Here is a 17,833-nt window from a genome sequence, read left to right as displayed (position 1 = left end):
GAAGAGGCAATTGAAAAATCGAAAAGAAACCAATGAGGCAATATCAAAATGAATAAGAAAAACTAAGTAAATTTCATCAAGAAATTATGATCATTGTTTAATCTGCTCTGCTCTTAAACATTAGAAAGATAAGAAAACTAAATGAGTGTATAGATGATAAATTTACTCACGGAGATCAAAAATCAGAATCAACAACGGAAATCAACACGATCAAGAACTTCAACAAATAGTCACATCCTTAACATTCAATTTGGTTCTCGATAAAATAGAGACAAAAAATTCCACCTAGTAGAAAAACAAACGGAATGATCGCTCTGAGTTCATATCTATGGTAGAGGCCGAAGAGTATTGAAAAGGGCCCAAATCGGAGCCATCGAAGAGCTGAACTTGATGTCGAGCACGTCTTCAACCGGCATCTGTAGTTTGAATTTCTCTGACACTTCTCCGACTGATCGACTTGATGGTGTCCCAGCCTCGCTACCGAAAACGTGCTCTATCAAATCACACCTTCCGAATTCATAGACTATAAATCCAATCAAACTTCAATACAGCGATAACGAAAATAAAAAATTAAAGGAAAAAAAGAAGAAGAAAAAAACATAGAAATTTAAAGATCAAATGAACCTTCCGCAGATGTAGTTGAAGATCAGAGGCTCATCTACTCAAGGATGGAATTTATTCTCCTTTTTTTTTTGTTTTTTTTTTTTTATCTGATTGGGTGCGTGGGTTTTGAAAGGAAGAAAGAAAGAAAAGAGAAAGAAATAGTATTGGTTTGGTTAGGGCTGATGAAGATATCTCAAAGTGAAAATATGTTTCACAAATCTCATTCCAAACCGAACCTGAACCTCATCAGAAAACGATGGTTGTGATTTTCGAGACATATCACTATGGTTGACGTTTGGGAGTGGGGGAACTACAGATTAATGCAGTCTAAATGCCAAGTCAGATGTTAAAATTTGTCTTTTATATATAGTAATAGGTATGAAATATATGAATGCTTGCTTTTAAAAAATAATAATAAATAAATAAATAATCATTTTTAAATTTTCAACTTTTTCATTTAATCATTACTTAATCATTATAATTTTTCAAACTTTCAAATGAAATATTAAAAAAAACCAAAATTTTCAAACCCCAAAACAAAAATAATATTAAAAGATTATATTCTAACCTTTTTTAAATTTTATAATTTTTTATTTAACTTTTTATCTCTTATTTTATAAAATTCCATAAAAATCTTAACTCAAATTATTTCACTACTATTTACAAATTATCATATTACTATTTATAGATTTCTCATCTTATCTCATATGTATAACCAAACGAGACCTTATATTCAAATGTCTTATTAAGTCGAACGTTCATGACTTAACACAACACTAACATAATCCGAAAATACAATTTAACACCCCTAATTTTGAGACGTGAGACCATGGCTAGCTATGACTTGAAAGATTAGGGCATGGGGTGGGTACTACTTATACATGACGTCCCTTGACCATAGATATTTTCGTAAGTTGAGAGGCTTTATATGATTAAGGTAAATAATTTACTAGTTCCTACTTTTAGTGCCCATAACCCTCCTCCTTTTTTAGATTTTGAGATCTAAACAACATTGATATTTTTGAATTTTTGTTCTAAAGATCAATCATAGAATCACCACAAAACGATAACCCAATTTCAAATGTGTTTTGGTTACATGTCAAATTCATCAGACAAAGAAAAAATAATTTCAGCTTGATAATTGTTTGGAAGATAGATGCATCATTAAATGCTCATCATGTGGACTCTTCGCTGTTTAACTCCTGAGTAAAATGCTATACACCACAAATGATGCATATATCTCCCATGAGAATTAGATTATCTACTCCTTTCAAGCAATTAGAGAGTATCCCTATTCACAAATGGTGAAATGTATGAAACATTATAGGGCACAATTTAGCTCAAGCGCATTCAGTTGGAAGAATTGGCTATCTTCAAGAAGCAAGTCTTTGGCACAATGCCAAGTTGGCTGAAAGATTACAGTCTCATTTGATTACGCAATTTAGATGAGATGAGATACGATATTTTGTTAAAAGTTGAATAAAATATTGTTATAATATAAATATCTAATATTACTTTTGTTTTGAGATTTAAAAAGGTTAAATTGTTTATTATATTTTGTGTGTGAGTTTGAAAAAATTATAATGATTATATGAGATGAGATAAGATAATTTGTTTTTATGTAATCAAACAAACTCTAAAGTCCCGTTTGGATACAAGAAGTGTTTCATATCATTTCATCTCATCATTACAAGTTTCTTAAATTTCCACACAAAATATAATAAACAATTAAACTTTTTCAAATCTCAAAACAATAATAATATTAAAAAATAATATTCTAACAATATTTCATTCAACTTTAAACTTTAATCTCAACTCACTATCCAAACTGCATTAAAGGCATGATTTGTTTTTACAAACCATCTAAGCTTATCTCATTTCATCTAATTATTATAAATTTTCAAAACTTTCATACAAAATAGAATAAATAATTCAATTTTTTTAATATTTTATTTAACTTTCTTCTCGTCACATATTCTCATATGTGCGACCAAACGAGGTAGATAATCATAGATATTCCATTCACCAACCGGTCATGATAATGTAGTACAAAGTTCTACTCACAGACCACAAATTACAGTGCAGCATAATCATTATCCAACTCGCATCAAAGTGAACATCACCGTACTAGTAGTTTGGGAGACAAGTTACTCCTCCAACCAGAGCATAATTATGTATATCTTATAAATACACCTCAAAACACCAATCAAAAACAAGGATGTAGGTAACACGTATCACCAGCATTTTTATTGATTAGAAAGATCTGCACGGGTGCTACCAATACTTAAAAATTGACGAAGTTCTTTTCCTTCAAGCTGTCAACGGTTTCCTTGAGGCTCACATCAAGAGGAATGAATTCAATACCCAAGCTTTTTGCCTTCTCTTTCGACACCTGATATGTTGGCACAAATGGCTTATCATCTGCACACCTGTCAAGGGTTTTGGGAAACAAAAATGAGGCGGAAAGGTTTATGTAGAGATGTTACAAGAAACAATGATGAGAAGAAATATGGTATCCAAAAACAAACAATGAATGAATGAAACAAATAAGGCGACAGAAGCAACAGATATTGCAAAGCCCAAGGATAAAAATGTCGAGAAAGAGAGGAGACGAGAGGGAAAGAGAGAATTCCAAAATTAGGCTCTACTAGGACCAAACAACAGAAATTTTTGGCCCAACGAGATAAAATGCCTGAATAATTAATATCCCATACGTGAAATCAAGGAACCTGTCATACAAAAGGGAATGTGCAATTGAAGCAATTACTGCTAGTGCCAAGTAGCACTCGAACATTATACCTTAAAAATAGAGGGAAATAATCACTTACTTCTCTGGAAGTTGTAAAGAGGGATAAAGCTCACGTAAAATCCTCACAACTTCAGAATTGTGAGCAACTCTCTCAACTAAACAATATCTTCCACTGGCGGAAGGGATTTCATATGCTTGAACATGGGCATTAGCAACATCTTTGACATTAATCCATCCAAATGATAGATTGGGAAACGCCTGTGCTCCTGCATCAGAAGAAAAGAGATTAAATAAAGAAAAAAAGTATAGTTCTGGCAATGGGAAGTTTAAGTGTATCACATTGCAATAGCTACCTTAAACAAGTAGGGATAATACCATTATTACAGGACAAAGTACCACGTACAAGACACATCTACACGTACACATGTTCACAAAAGTGTTTGTGCAAAAGATGAAGAGGACATATAAGGTTCGTATTAAACTGACTGAATTTTTTTTTCCCTTCCAGGTACAAGGAGAAATCCTGTACACACAGCTACCCAATTAAATGCTATATCGCACTAGTAAGTAGTAAAGCCTAGACACTGGAGCTGCTCCTCACCTCGATACCAGTTCAATTAAGGGTTTCAAATCCCGAAACCCCGGAATATCTAAAAAACTGCCGTTTGGGGGGCAGAAGGGACATGGTAAGTTTCTAGAAATGGTTGCCCAAAAAGCTCTTCCAAATCCCAACCTTCCACCCTCCACTGCCAAAGAAAACTTGCCACCGCCCCTGGGGAAGTGTTCTTAGTTTGTCTCGGCATGGAGCACACTTCGCAGTCAAGTGGACCCCAGTAGACTCTCAAGCGGCTTGGTTAACATCCCATTTCAATAACAAGGATGGGTTATGCTGTTCAACCTTCCTTGAATGAGTTATCAAATATGGCTCTCATTACCTTTAGACAAGATCTACTAGTTAAAATAAATCAGAGACGAGGATTTATACAAAACATTAGCAAAGAAAATACCATTTACTAAATTGGAAATTGCGGCAGCACTAGTATTTAGGGTTGGCTGTAAGAGAGGACCGATCACCATTGATGGGTTGATTGCAACCATGTCAAGACCGTTCTCTTTTGCAAACTTCCAGGCAGCTTCTTCAGCCAATGTCTTGGAAAGCACATACCATTGCTGAAAAAATATTCAAAATGAAACCCAGAGACAAATGAACCAATGAACATATGAGAGTCATTAATAATTTGGTTACCTGATTTATAAGTGATCATAAAGGGCATCAATTTTAGCAAAACCCTAATTGCAGATCATGAAAGAGAGAGACTAGAACAGAATGTTCACAACTAAAATAATCTATTCCTTTAACGAATAAAAGAATTTAACCACACATTTAACGAATAAAAGAAATTAACCACACGTGTGATGAGTAAAAGCTGCATCGTGATTACAGACCACATTCAATTTTACTACCAAAGGCATGTCCTCCCACCCCCCTCTTTATCTCTTCCCACCTCTCGTTCCCCCGCTTTCGCCAAAAGGAAGAAAGGGATATGTAAGTTATAAAAGAAGCTTCAAAGATAAGCATGATCAGTGGCAAAACGTGGGACTCAGAAGGATTTACTATGGCTATCTTTCAAGTTTGTTGGGACGTGATTGAGATGACATCATAAGGGTATTCCAGGATTTTTTTATATCAATAGTCAGTTTGGAAGCCTTAATGTCAAACTCATTACCCTCATTCCTTAAAAAAGTTGTAGTAGTGGATGTAAAAGACTAACAGACTATTATTCTTGTGAATGGGGTGTATGGCATAATTGCCAAAGACCTTGCTAATCGATTGAGTAGGGTGATTGAGAAGATTTGATCAAAATCACATAATGCATTTGTTAAAATAAGACAAACATTAGACTTGGTGCTTGTTGCTTGTTGCTAATGAATGCCTGGGTAGTAGACTTACTTAGGTGGACCAAGGGTATTTTGCATGTTAGATATTGAGAAGGCCTGTGCTCATGCTCACTTGGAGCTTCTATATTACTTGCTAGGGAGTTGAGGCTTCAAGGATAAATGGAGATATTGGGTAGGCCATTGTATCCCTTAAGTGTGTTCTTTCTACTTTGGTGCATGGCACTCCTGCATGTTTCTTTAGTAGCTCTCAGGGTTTGAGACATGTGATCAAGTGTCTCCATTACCTTTTGTTATTGTTATGAAGATTCTCAGAGAATGTCATCACTTAATAGGTTTTAGTATAGCGTCTGATGTGGAGAAATGGCCCTCAAGGAAACTTTCCCAAAGATGTAAAATATTGCACGTGTGCAGGAGACTTCAGTGTCTGATCTACTAGATTTTCTAGTGGCTCCCTCCCCTCAGTGGAATGTCAATTTTGTCAATGCAACTCATGACTGGAAAGTTTATGTTTTCACAGAAATTTTCAATCTCTTGTACACTACTAGATTATGTCTTCAAACTGTAGACCCGACTCTTTGGACGAGAAAAGAAAGCATATTGTTCAGTCCTTTTATCATCTCCTTATATCTCAGGACAATAACTTGTTTTCATGGAACAGTATTTTATGGACCAAGGAGTATTTAAGAGCACCTTTTTTGCATAGACAGTCTCCTTAGTGAAGGTCCCTATCATGGATACCTAAAGGAAGTAGAATACCTTTGTGTCAAATTGGTGTTGTAAGCACAGAAATAGTGGGGAGTTTGTAGACCACCTTTTACTCCAGTATGAGGTTGGCAGAGCCTTATGAAATGGCTTCTTTTGTAGAGTTGGGTTGGCTTGGGGTATGTGAGAAGGACAGTAAATCTCTTTGCAAACTGAAAGGTTATATGGCAGCCCACAAATTGCAGCAGTATGGACGAGTGCCTATGTTTCTAGTCTGGTATATTTGGAGAGAAAGGAATAACAAATTTTGAGAACCCGCAGCAGCTGTTGGAAGCCTAAAAACTTCTCTTCTTTAATATGCTCTTCCTTTAGACATCTGTTATAGATTTCAATGGGTTGAATTTTCATGCTTTCCTTGTATGTTTTTCTATTTCTAAACGTGTTTCTCTGGTATACATCATGTGTACTTAGGCCACACCTTTTGCAGTTCTAAATAAAACTTCAATTACTTGTCAAAATCAAATTTATAAAATGAAAATGGTCTGCAGATTAATATATGGAAAGCACTGATAGCCAGAGAAGAACCCATCATTTGTACTTCCACTCTTCCCAACATTCAACAGCCTTCTTTGGGTACGAGTTATTTCAGAAAAAATATCAGATTTTCAGGCTGAACCTACGCTTTGGCTCCCAATTTCCCAAACATCACTTTCACTCACCACCAAAATAATTTCTCATCTTTCAAAAGAAATAAAATTATCTAATCATTTGCCTCATTTTTCATGACAAATTTCAAAAAATAAAAAATACAAAAATCTCAAAAATTGATTTGTAAACATCTTTTCAGAGGACCCCACTTTTACAAAACCCAATAAAAACATATTTTAAAAATTGTTTCCATCCAAACATAATATCAACAAATCCCACCAATTTCACAAAATCCCATGAAAACGCATCTCAACAAATTGCTGAACAATATTGAGATTTTTTATTCATAAAAAAAGTATCAATGATTTAAAAAATCTTAGAAAAAATATTCAATCCAAACAAGGCCTAACGATTGAAGGGAGTTTGGGACAATATTCTTTTGGTATTGTCGAGTTAGTGTGAAGTAGGTTTCGCCTTTCCTTTATTGTTCTAGCTAAACACAGATGTTGATGATTATTGATTGCATAACCATCTCAACAAGTACACAAAATGAGAAAATAACCATTCATTTTTACCCCATCCATACCAAATTGTCCGCCAGCCAGAAAATCCAACTTTCAAAAAAAGATATCATCTGGCCCATTGTCCTTGTTATTGAAAGTTACAAGTTTTTAATCCTTTGTATATGTCCTGTGTACTTGGGCTTATGCCTATTTCTTGGGAATAAAATCTTTTATTACTTATCAAAAAAGAAATACACAAATAGAAAAGGAGAAATGACTTTCTAAATATAGTTTCTTTTTAAAGCAAACTGACCTTTTAAATGTTTTTTTTTTATAAGTAAACTGACTTTTTAAATATACTAAAGGATAAGCAAGGAAAGTATCAAACAATTTGTGTCAAATGCCTTTTGAAGTGAAAAACATTTTTACAGACATTCCAAAATAGATTAATGGACAAAATGGAGTATAAGCTATCCAGACAATTGAAACTGAGGATATTTCAAGTATTGGAGAAACTGTGCCATAATGGACAATGATTCATATGCATAACCTTCTTTCATTTTGAAAGAATGGTAATAGCACCTACATACCTTTGCTTCCTTGCAAATTTCAGGATCTGAAAACCAAGTCTCATCAACGACTACATCAGGAGTTCGAGGTCTTCCATTGAATGCAACTGCAGCAATAGAAGATGTCAAGACTACCCGTTTAACAGATGAAGACTTTGTACACGAGTTAAGAACATTAAGTGTTCCCTTCACTGCAGGATCAAGTAGTTCTGCCTGAAAGAAGAAGGCAAAGCTAACATCAATAGTTAGGGGAAAAAAGCAGCAAAGACTATCATTAACAAAGAAACAAAAGTCATTTAATTGTTTATAAAGAAAGCTTGATATTCTTATATTTTCGCATTCAAAAGATACTTTCATATCTTACAATCATATCTTCAGTAGGAAATCAATATTAGCAAGTGGGAAATATAATTCCGGACAGCATTTTGTTAATAAAAAAGTGCATAGTAAAGGAAAAAGAAAAAAAAAAATCAGATAGCAATAGCAACAAGGTTGACATTATTAACTTGTAAATGACAAAACAGGAATTTACACAAGCCATGCTATGATTCACAAGATAATGACGTGCAATTACGCAAGCTACCTTTCACAAGGATATCGAAGGGCCTTAAGGCATGGGATTCTGTTTTTTACACTTAGATATACGGTTGTACAGTTTTTGCACAAAGAAGATAGAAAGGTATCTGGGACTTCAACCCAATCCTGACGAACTTCGCCTTACCCAACTCCAATGTAATCACAAAACCACTATGTTTATGATTGTTTACCAACCCATATCCTATCTCTATCAAAAGCAGATCCTTTGCAATTCTAAACCATTTCACAACTTAATCCTCCACCTCCAGAACTTCATTTCTAAGACTCACTCCATCAATAAATGATAACTCGCACACTTGAAACAACTTTTTTTTTTTTTTATATTCAAAGAAGAGTAAAATGTGATTAACCTCTGGGTCCTTGACGTCATGATAGAAGGGGGATGCAGTATGGAAAACACCTTCACAGCCCTGAATAGCAGCATCAAAGGAACCTTCTTCCAATAAATTTGCTTTGAACAGATGAAGTCTCTCCTTAGCTCCATCAAGTGCAAGTAAGTGACTTGTTTTTTTTGGGTCATCTGCAAGTTATAGAAGTGAACTCGATTAGAATGCCAAACTTTTAACCGTGTATATTAACCATCCAATTTGCCCAAGGAAAAGGTTACTACTTTCCAATGACTTGTTTACTTAGAGAGTCAGAATGAAAAGGAATTAAAAAGGAAAAGACATGTCAATGCATCACCAAATAGCATTGTTATTTCTCTATTGATCAAAAGCATCCAGCAGCACCACGCCCGATAGTTTTTTAAAAACTTATTCAGAATTTTGAAATTCAGATTTTCAAGCATCACAAATCCCAAATAACATTCTCATATCATCTCATTAAGTCTACTATTACCATTTTTGTCATCGCTACTGCCACCACCATCATCACCACTGCCATAGTGACCAACACCATAACATTGTAAACCATTATCACCAAGTCATTAGCATTACCATCACTGCTATAAATGTTATTATATAATAATTTCGCCATATGCAAATGATCTTATCATATAGTCTGCTAGATTACAACATGGAGGTGCAGATAGGATCTTTTAGAACCCTTCCAAGAAAGGGAAGTTTATTGTACGATCTTTCTATCAGGTCCTTGTACCTCAAGATTACATCTCTTTTCTTGGGGAAGTATTTGGAGTCCTAAAGCGCCTCACCATGGATGACATAAGAAAACGTTATATCATTGTGACAGATTGGTGTTATATGTGCAGAAAAGCAGGGAATCAATAAACCACCTCCTACTCCATTGTGAGATTGCCAAAGTCTTGTGGAATGACTTTTTCAAGAGAGTTGTGTTGGCTTGAGTAATGCCCAAAAGAATAGTAGACCTCTTCTCCAGTTGGAGAGGAGATGCGATACACCACAAATAGCAGTAGTGTGGAAGATGGCCCCAATCTATATAGTTTGATGTATTTTAAGGGAAAGAAACGATAGAACTTTCGAGGATGGTGAAAAGATTTTAATGGGCTAAATTTGCATGATTTTCTTGTCTCTTTTTCATTAGGTGTTTCTCTTGTATACATCCTTTTATGTTTTCTAGTAATAAAATTTTCCATTACTTCTAAAAAATGTTCCCATCCAACCAATGGACATCACAAGTCCCATCGATTTGATATAAACTATTCCAAATTCAAAAATCTTCATATAAAGACAACCAAGATTACTTATAAATCTCCAAAAAACAAAAAGAGTGCAATTGTTAAGATTTAATCATTCCTTCAAAATCCAAAACAACTCCGCAAGTAATTTCCAGAGAGTTTCATTATTCAGTCAGTGCAGTCTCCATTCCTTTTTACCGAAATGGTATGAGAAATTACTCTGTTTGGCTTTGCAGATAATACTTCGTCCAAAGAAAATATATGATAACCCTAGTTTGATTGTAACTGGAATCTAAATCCAAATCAAGAAACTAACATAATCACCACAAAACTTAACAACTTTGAACTTTGAACTAGAAACACCCCTACGAAAATATCCGAACAGTGTCTCGAAATGCTCCCAATCAGAGTCACACAGGACCCAGAGAGCTATCAAAAGGTTTTATGAAAATGAAGCTACACGATCATAGCCACAACCTGGAAATGGGAATTGCTTATAACTTTTTGCGCGTAGGAGTCAAATTATAATAAAACAACAGATCGTTAAGAAATAGAGAATCCAAACACGTAAAAGCAAAACCATAATAGAGAGAGAGAGAGAGAGAGAGTTCAGACTAGGGTCGCGAACAGAGGCCCTGACAGTGTAACCGCGCTGCAGAAGAAACTTGACGAGCCACGAAGCTATGTAACCGGAGGCACCGGTCACGCACACCAGCTTCCCGGCTCCACTGCTCATTTTCTTAGCCCTTCTTCTTTTTCTTTTTCTTCGTCTTTAGTCACTTATAAAGAGCCAAGTCCAACTAGCCAACTAGGGAATGGAAACATGCCAGACGACCTGTCAACTCAAGGCGAAACCGAATTAATTACGAACGTAATTTGTAAATAGATAAATAATAGGTTGACTCACTTAATTCAACTTGTTTAGATTTTATTTTAATATTATAATTTTATTATTTTTAAATTGTAATAGTTATATCTTTTTTTTTTTTTGAAAAGCAATAGTTATATCTTTTTAATGTGTTTATATTTTTATTATTGATATTATATTTATGGATCTATGCTTTTTTTTATTATAGTGTTTGTAATATTGATTTTATTATATGTTAAAGTTTAAAAAAATATTAATATTTTTTATTATTAGGTTGTCTTATTTTTCTTACCATATTGTGACTACTAATAAATATAGATTTTAACTTTATGTGAAATTATGATAATCGGATCAAATGGGTTATACGTGTTAATTCAAACCATTTACATAAAATGAGATTAAATGAGTCATGTTGTATCGACATATTTTTAATTAATTATTAGACATGTCAAAACTGGGGATACAATACGACTTATTATCTAAATAGGTCGGGTTAGGGTTTCAAAGTTTGATACATTTAGTTTAATAGGTTAGTTTCAGATTCACCTATATAGTTAAAATGTTCATGACTTGACAGGACATGAATATGATCCGAAAATACAAATTGTCACCCCTACATCCAACTGCTCTATTATCCTATAAAGAAAAAAAAAAAAAAAGTTTTGTAAACAATCCTCCACCACCATGACCAAAGCGTATCTCGGTTACGTGAGAGGTCCCAAACATGTAAAGCGTACCTCGATCCTCTGAAAGTAATAGACCCCTGATCAAATTGGTCGGATGACATGGGAATTCGGCTCTCGAGCATGAAAAGTGAAACCCGAACTCCAACCCTTAATCAAATTGGTTGGATTATGTGTGAGATATGCTCCCGAGCACGTACAGCCTACCTAATCTCCAAAAGTAATTGGTCAGCTTATGAGAGCTTGACTCTCGAGCATGTATAGCATACCCAATCTTCAAAAGTATCAAACCAATTTATGTGAGAGCAAGGCTCCCGACCATATAAAAGGTTTCTCGATCTCCCATCGCATCCAACCCTCGATCAAATTGGTCGGATTATGTGGGAGTTCAAATCTCAAGCATGTAAAGTGTACCCTGATCTCCCAATGTATCTGACCCTTGATCAAATTTTCTAGATTATTAGGAGTGCTACTCGCAGTCCTGGGTGGAAAAAACAAAGACTATCTGAACCCTAAGAGAGGAGCAACAATCCGAAATGCGAACAAAAGTGCCAGATTCTAAGGAAAGCAAACGAAAGAGTGTTTGCACATTGGGTGAGCAACAAGTACTCAATAGCTAGGTTGAGAGACAACATCTCAATCATAGGGCCAGCGAAAGTGTTTGCACAAGGGGCAAGCAACATAGGAGCAATAAAAGTTCGCCCCCTTACATAGCAACAATGCTTGCCCCTTGGACGAGCACTGTGAAGGAACATGAAAGTTCAACAAGGGCCTAGCAAAAGGGCTTGCTTGTGTGGAGGGGAGAGTAAAAGTGCCCCTTGCCTTGATTTCTTGGCAAGAGAATAGAGGAACTTGAATCCCAAGGCAAGCAAAGAATGCTCGAACTTTGATAGGCTAGAGAGAGGAAAGCAATTTTGTATGAACCAGTGTGTATTGATGAGTACCGGTGTGGAAATATGTGTGTGTGAATAAGTAATGCTAAATAGAAGTTTAGAGAGTGCAAACCACATGAGATACTTTTCAAAATGACTGTAAGGGATTTGTGCGTTTTAAGTAGGTTTGTTTAGAGAATTCGGTCAGTTACCACGTGAGTTAAGATGTTTGTACAAAGTGGATAAGTTGGGTTTGGCCTCTATTCGTTGTTACTAACTTGGTATAGTTTTTTGTTTTCGATTTGGGGTAAGATTGTATTGGTTTTGTTGTGGGTGAGGTTTCTTTGTTTTGTTGATAATTTTCCTCCGCCATAAGTGAGGATTAATATATTAGAGGTGCTGTAACCGTTCCGATTTTGAACATATTTTAAAACCGAACTGCTATACACCGGTTTTAAGATTTGAATAACTGATACCGCACATGATATACCCCTAAACCGATACTTCTGATTTTATCAGTTTATGTTCAGTTTTTTCAGTATATTATATATACAATATATATAATATGCTATATATTATAATTATATTATAATTATATTATATATTATTGTGATATATTATAATATATGATATAGTGATATAATATTAATATAACTGCTAATACTATAGACTATAGTGATAATATATAGCTATTTATATAAGATTTTAAAATTTAATGTTATTTTATTTAATAATTTAGCATATAATACAAGATTTTTTTATATATAATTATATATATTAGATATTAATATAAAAAATTATATTAAAAATATTTTATATAATATAAAAAATTAGATTATATATATTTATATGAATCGATCCCATCCGGTGTTAGAAAAAAGAAAAACTATAACTCTGCCAATTTGGATCGGTTTTAAAAAAAAGCAAACAAAAAGAAAACGCCAAATTGCAATGCTTGTAACAATTAAAAGAAAAAAAAAATAAAAGTTAAAAAAAAAAAAGGTCAATAACCAATGATATGGGCCTTTGTTCCTTCGTTTCAAAAGGGGCCACATTAAACGTGGATATTTTATTGTCCAACAAGTGGCATGGAAAGTTGTAGTTAAAAGCAACAATCGGGTCGTTGCAACTACCGTTTTTAACGCGTTTGTTGGAGATTCTAACGTCTACTACTCAGCTTTATTCAGGGAAGAGAAATGTTTTGGGATCCCAATTTGGGTCCTGAGTACTTCTCTTCTCTTCTCTATTTTTTTTTTTATTTTTAAAATTAAACTTAATGATTAAAAAATATTTTTTTAATAATATTATGAATTTATTTTTAAAAAATATTTAAAAATATAAATAAATAAATCATAATTTATTTCTTCTTTTATCTTATTGGTTGGGTTCTCGAGCTATATTTCTCGAGAAATATAACACGACTCTTCGGGAAAAGTAGGACGATAGTCTACAAGGTTGTTGGCAGTTTATCGGTGTTGCACATCATTATACCGTTTACTTTTACAAAATCTCTATTCTTATTTAATTATTATAATTTTTTAAAATTTTCATATAAAATAAAATAAATAATTTAATTTTTTTAAATTTTAAAATAAAAATAATATTAAAAATAATATTTTAATAATATCTTTTTAATTTTTATCTTAATTAATTTTAGTTTATTTCACATCATTTGAAAAACAAACGAGGTGTCTCTACAAGATATGAGGCCAGGGAGACAAGTGGTACGATGTATGTACTATTTGCACGTGCTGCTTTATTTGGAGCACCACTCATGAAAGTTGTAGATCGGCTGTCATTGAATCTATTAATTTTTCTTTTTTTTTGATATGGAAATTTGGAGAGGGCATCGAACCCCAGACCTCGCTTTTGGAGGTGGGGCTTCATGCCATCAGGCCGTTGGCCTGTCATTGAATCTTTTGGTGGAACGCGTGCATCACTTAAAGGGCGGTGCTACACACTCCGCTAATGGTTCGAAATTTTTTTTTTTTTTGTATTTTTTTACATGTATTTTTTTAATATATTTAAATATTTTTAAAAAAATAAAAAAATTCATAATATTATTAAAAAATATTTACTTAATCATTAAGTAAAAAATAATAATAATAAAAAAATAAAAACATCACAGCGGTAGAATCTAGCGGTGGAAAGCAGCGGTAAGACTAGTATTTTCCTCACTTAAATAACCAGAAAGCGATAGATAAGATATTTTCGACTTAGAAAGAAATGTAAGAAATAAAATAGACGAAAATACATGCCGTATTTATAGCATAGTGTAGTAAAGGAGGAAGAGTGAAACAGAGAGAGCTCCTTCCCCTCATGGGAAGAGTCAGATTGTCTATTGACTATTGAGATGACTTTTCTCTTTGATAGGCTAGAGAGAGAGAGAAACGATTTTGTTATACACATATATATTTAATACATTCGGGGTGGAGGTGTTGTATATATATATTTAATGAATAAATCTACACAGTCTCATATTTTTTTATATTATTAAAAAATACAAATTAATTATTTTATTCTCTATTATTTTATATTAATATATTAGATGTGGGGCCGCTGTATAACAATGCTCATATTTAATATAGGAGAAATTTGAACTTTAGACTTTTATTTTGGACATCGGAGATAATGCTAATGAGAGCGCCTTGCAACCGGTCAGGTGTATAAATAAGTTTTACACCAACTAATCAAAAGATACCACGTAAAAGTTTCTTTAAAAGTGAAATAAATATGAATATAGTGAATCATTAAGCTTTTATTAGCTTTTCGTAATCGGACGATGCTTTTCTCTCTTTAACTTTTTATACTCTTTTCTCTGTTAACCTTTTACACACATTTCCCCATCTCTCTCTCTTTCGAATAACTGGACCCCATTCTCAGACTTGCACTCTCTCACGGTATCCCTCGCATTCTATCGCTATGCTCAAGCCAAATCAGAGCACCGGCCATTTTGCTCCCAATCACTAGCCATTTAGTTAGAAATCAAAGCACAAAGATTGTCATCATCTTCGTCTTCTTCCCCTTCTTGATGATCGTCTTCGGTTTCGTTCTGGATATCATTTTTTGTGGTATCATCTGCGCGTTGCTTATTGGTGTTTTCGTTGAGTGATTGCAACAGTTGAGTAGCTGAGCAAATGAGTTGATTCGCCAAATCGAACACGATCCAAGCCAACAGGTAGAATTAACTGTGGGAAAAGCTCAGTTTGGGAGTGGAGAGAGTGGATATGGATGAGAACAGACTACCCAACTTGCTCGCCATTCTTCCTTCTTTGGTCCTCGACTCTGTACAAAAAAATAGAAAAAGCCCGATGAAGGCTGAAATTAATTTGGTGGTGTGAAGGAGGGAGGGAAATAATACTGTTATGAGGACAAGAGAGAGAATGCGAGAGAGGGAGAGAGACGATTGAAAGCTCTGAAATGGAAATGAAGTCTTTTTGCATAACAAGAAAAAAAATATTATAAAGTGCACATCCATAATATTTAAACTGAATTTCTTGCGTGTCTGTTGTTTATAGGGTGGTGTAATTCTAAGCTTTGCACCATTCTGACTTTAAGCTTTTCTCAATATTAATTAGGTCACATGCCTTTAACATACATACATATTGAAATTGAAATAAGAGCCACATTCTTTGCATATCTCTTTACATGTTGTTTGTGTGTAGCAGCTTCTATATGGTTAATTATATATAAGATATAATTAACTATAATAATCTAACCTTTCTAGGCAGCATATATATAGATATATAATATTTATCAGCTGTACCTAGAGAACTCCCAACTGTAAGAGAGATTATCGGGGACGCTGGAATCTAGTGAGCGAAAGAAAATAATAATAATAATAATAATGGTATCAAAAAAATATATTTTTATAATATATTTAATAACAATATTGTAAGATGAGAATATTTTTATAACCAACTCTGATAATAAATGTTACTCTATTATCTTTGTATTATTTTAAGATGTAGTATTAAATGATTAGAAATTATTTATTATATTTCACTTATAAATTTATTATTTAATGTCACATTAATAAATATAAAAAAGTTGATAATAAAAATAATGATAAATAAATTTTTTATGATAAAAAAAGTCAGGCACGATTATGCTTAATTGCCGTCTTTTGTAGAGGGATACTTACCACATAAATTTCAACAAGTCATTATATATTGGAGTTAACAGCAAATTGTGATATACATCTCTCCCTTAATATATAATCAGATTCATATGGGCGTATGGATTATATTTTCATTGAAATTAGTATAAGATGCATTACAATTAAGAAATGCTATTCAAATTTCAAAAGTCTTTATACCATACAGTATGTGACTATCTATATGACATAATTTATTAATTTGATTTGGTAAAATACTATTTATTATCCTCATCCCACATATCAACATGTAATTTGTCATTTTTGTTCTTATATTTAAATACATATCAATGTGTGTTTAAATAAAAGGACATAACAAATTACATGTTGGTGTGTGGTATTAGAGAATGATAAATATAATTTTTTAAATTAAATCATACAACGTGGATGGAGTGTGATGCAAATACCTTTCAATAGAGTTTTCATCACAATTAATAGAAGAATGCAAGTCCATTGTACTTGCTAGTGTGTAGAATCGAACTTTATTGTCTTGAACTTTAAACCTCGTTTGGTTATATAAATGAGATAGAAAATTTACAAATAGTAGTAAGATAGTTTGTGAATAATAGTAAAATGGTTTGATCTAAAATATTTTTACGCATTTTGAGAAATGAAAGAGAAAAAATGGAATAAAAATATTATACAGTTAAAATATTATTAGAATATAATTTTATTTTAGATTTTGAAAAAGTTAAATTGTTTTTTGTTTAAAAAATTTATAATGATTAGGTAAATATTATATTAAAAAATTGAAAATTGAAAATGAAAAAATATTTGTATTTAAATCATGTTTGGATGTCAAGATAAGATAAGATTAGTTGAGATTATCTATAAAGCCAAACGGGATTAAAGCTGTGTTTGGATAATGAGGAGATCTCAGATATTTTGTATAGAGTAACGTTACATACACTTGTGAAATGTGTAAGTATTGTGCAGTCGCTTTAAAAAATAGCGAGGTCTATGATTAAAAATTTAATTTTTTCTTTATATAGATCTTATATTTATTCATTTTTTTCAAAGTGATTGTATGGTATATGCGCACAACTATCATTTTTCTTCTGTAAATAATAGTAAAAAAATAATAATAAAATATTAAATAGTAATAAATAGTAATGATAAAATACTAATACATGTATATAGTTAAGTGGCTAATATATAATTATCATCTACAAATTTACAAATGAATATCTAAGAATAAATTATTACATCACGTGCTATATAATTAATTATAAAGGTTGATATGCTTACCTTATTACATATATGATATTTGTATATACTTAGTAGTATCAGTAAATAATATAGTAACATTTATATATACATCCACATCGACGGACGTATAAAATAATATTAATATAAACTAATAAATTATATATATATATATATATAT

The 17,833-nt window shown here is 32.8% G+C and overlaps 1 protein-coding gene and 1 long non-coding RNA gene across 2 annotated transcripts; both read right to left on the bottom strand.

The window, feature by feature from the left end:
* Positions 1-201: 201 nt before the first annotated feature.
* On the bottom strand, positions 202-891 carry LOC122293311. The gene is made up of 2 exons (XR_006237239.1): positions 625-891; positions 202-507 (listed from the first exon to the last, which is right to left on the bottom strand). It is a non-coding gene; the product is annotated as an uncharacterized LOC122293311 (long non-coding RNA).
* A 1,712-nt stretch (positions 892-2,603) lies between these two features.
* Positions 2,604-10,658, bottom strand: LOC122293309 (phenylacetaldehyde reductase). Its single transcript, XM_043101853.1, has 6 exons — positions 10,483-10,658; positions 8,621-8,790; positions 7,695-7,886; positions 4,360-4,522; positions 3,432-3,618; positions 2,604-3,032 (listed from the first exon to the last, which is right to left on the bottom strand). The coding sequence occupies exons 1-6, from the start codon at positions 10,601-10,603 to the stop codon at positions 2,888-2,890; spliced, it is 978 nt and encodes a 325-aa protein (XP_042957787.1). The 5' UTR covers positions 10,604-10,658; the 3' UTR covers positions 2,604-2,887.
* Positions 10,659-17,833: the final 7,175 nt, after the last annotated feature.

The sequence above is a fragment of the Carya illinoinensis genome, chromosome 14 (assembly GCF_018687715.1).
Source record: "Carya illinoinensis cultivar Pawnee chromosome 14, C.illinoinensisPawnee_v1, whole genome shotgun sequence".
Taxonomy (NCBI): domain Eukaryota; kingdom Viridiplantae; phylum Streptophyta; class Magnoliopsida; order Fagales; family Juglandaceae; genus Carya; species Carya illinoinensis.
Note: the sequence above shows the minus strand (reverse complement) of the source record. Positions and strands in the feature narration are given on the sequence as shown.

Bases quoted from the DNA above. Each gene is read 5' to 3' on its own strand.
- LOC122293309 (XM_043101853.1), bottom strand. From the start codon at position 10,603: ATGAGCAGTGGAGCCGGGAAGCTGGTGTGCGTGACCGGTGCCTCCGGT. The intron at 4,523-7,694 runs GTATGTAGGTGC...ATATTTTTTCAG, and splicing joins AAATTTGCAAGGAAGCAAAG to CAATGGTATGTGCTTTCCAA. The intron at 3,033-3,431 runs GTAAGTGATTAT...AACCCTTGACAG, and splicing joins TCTTTACAACTTCCAGAGAA to GTGTGCAGATGATAAGCCAT.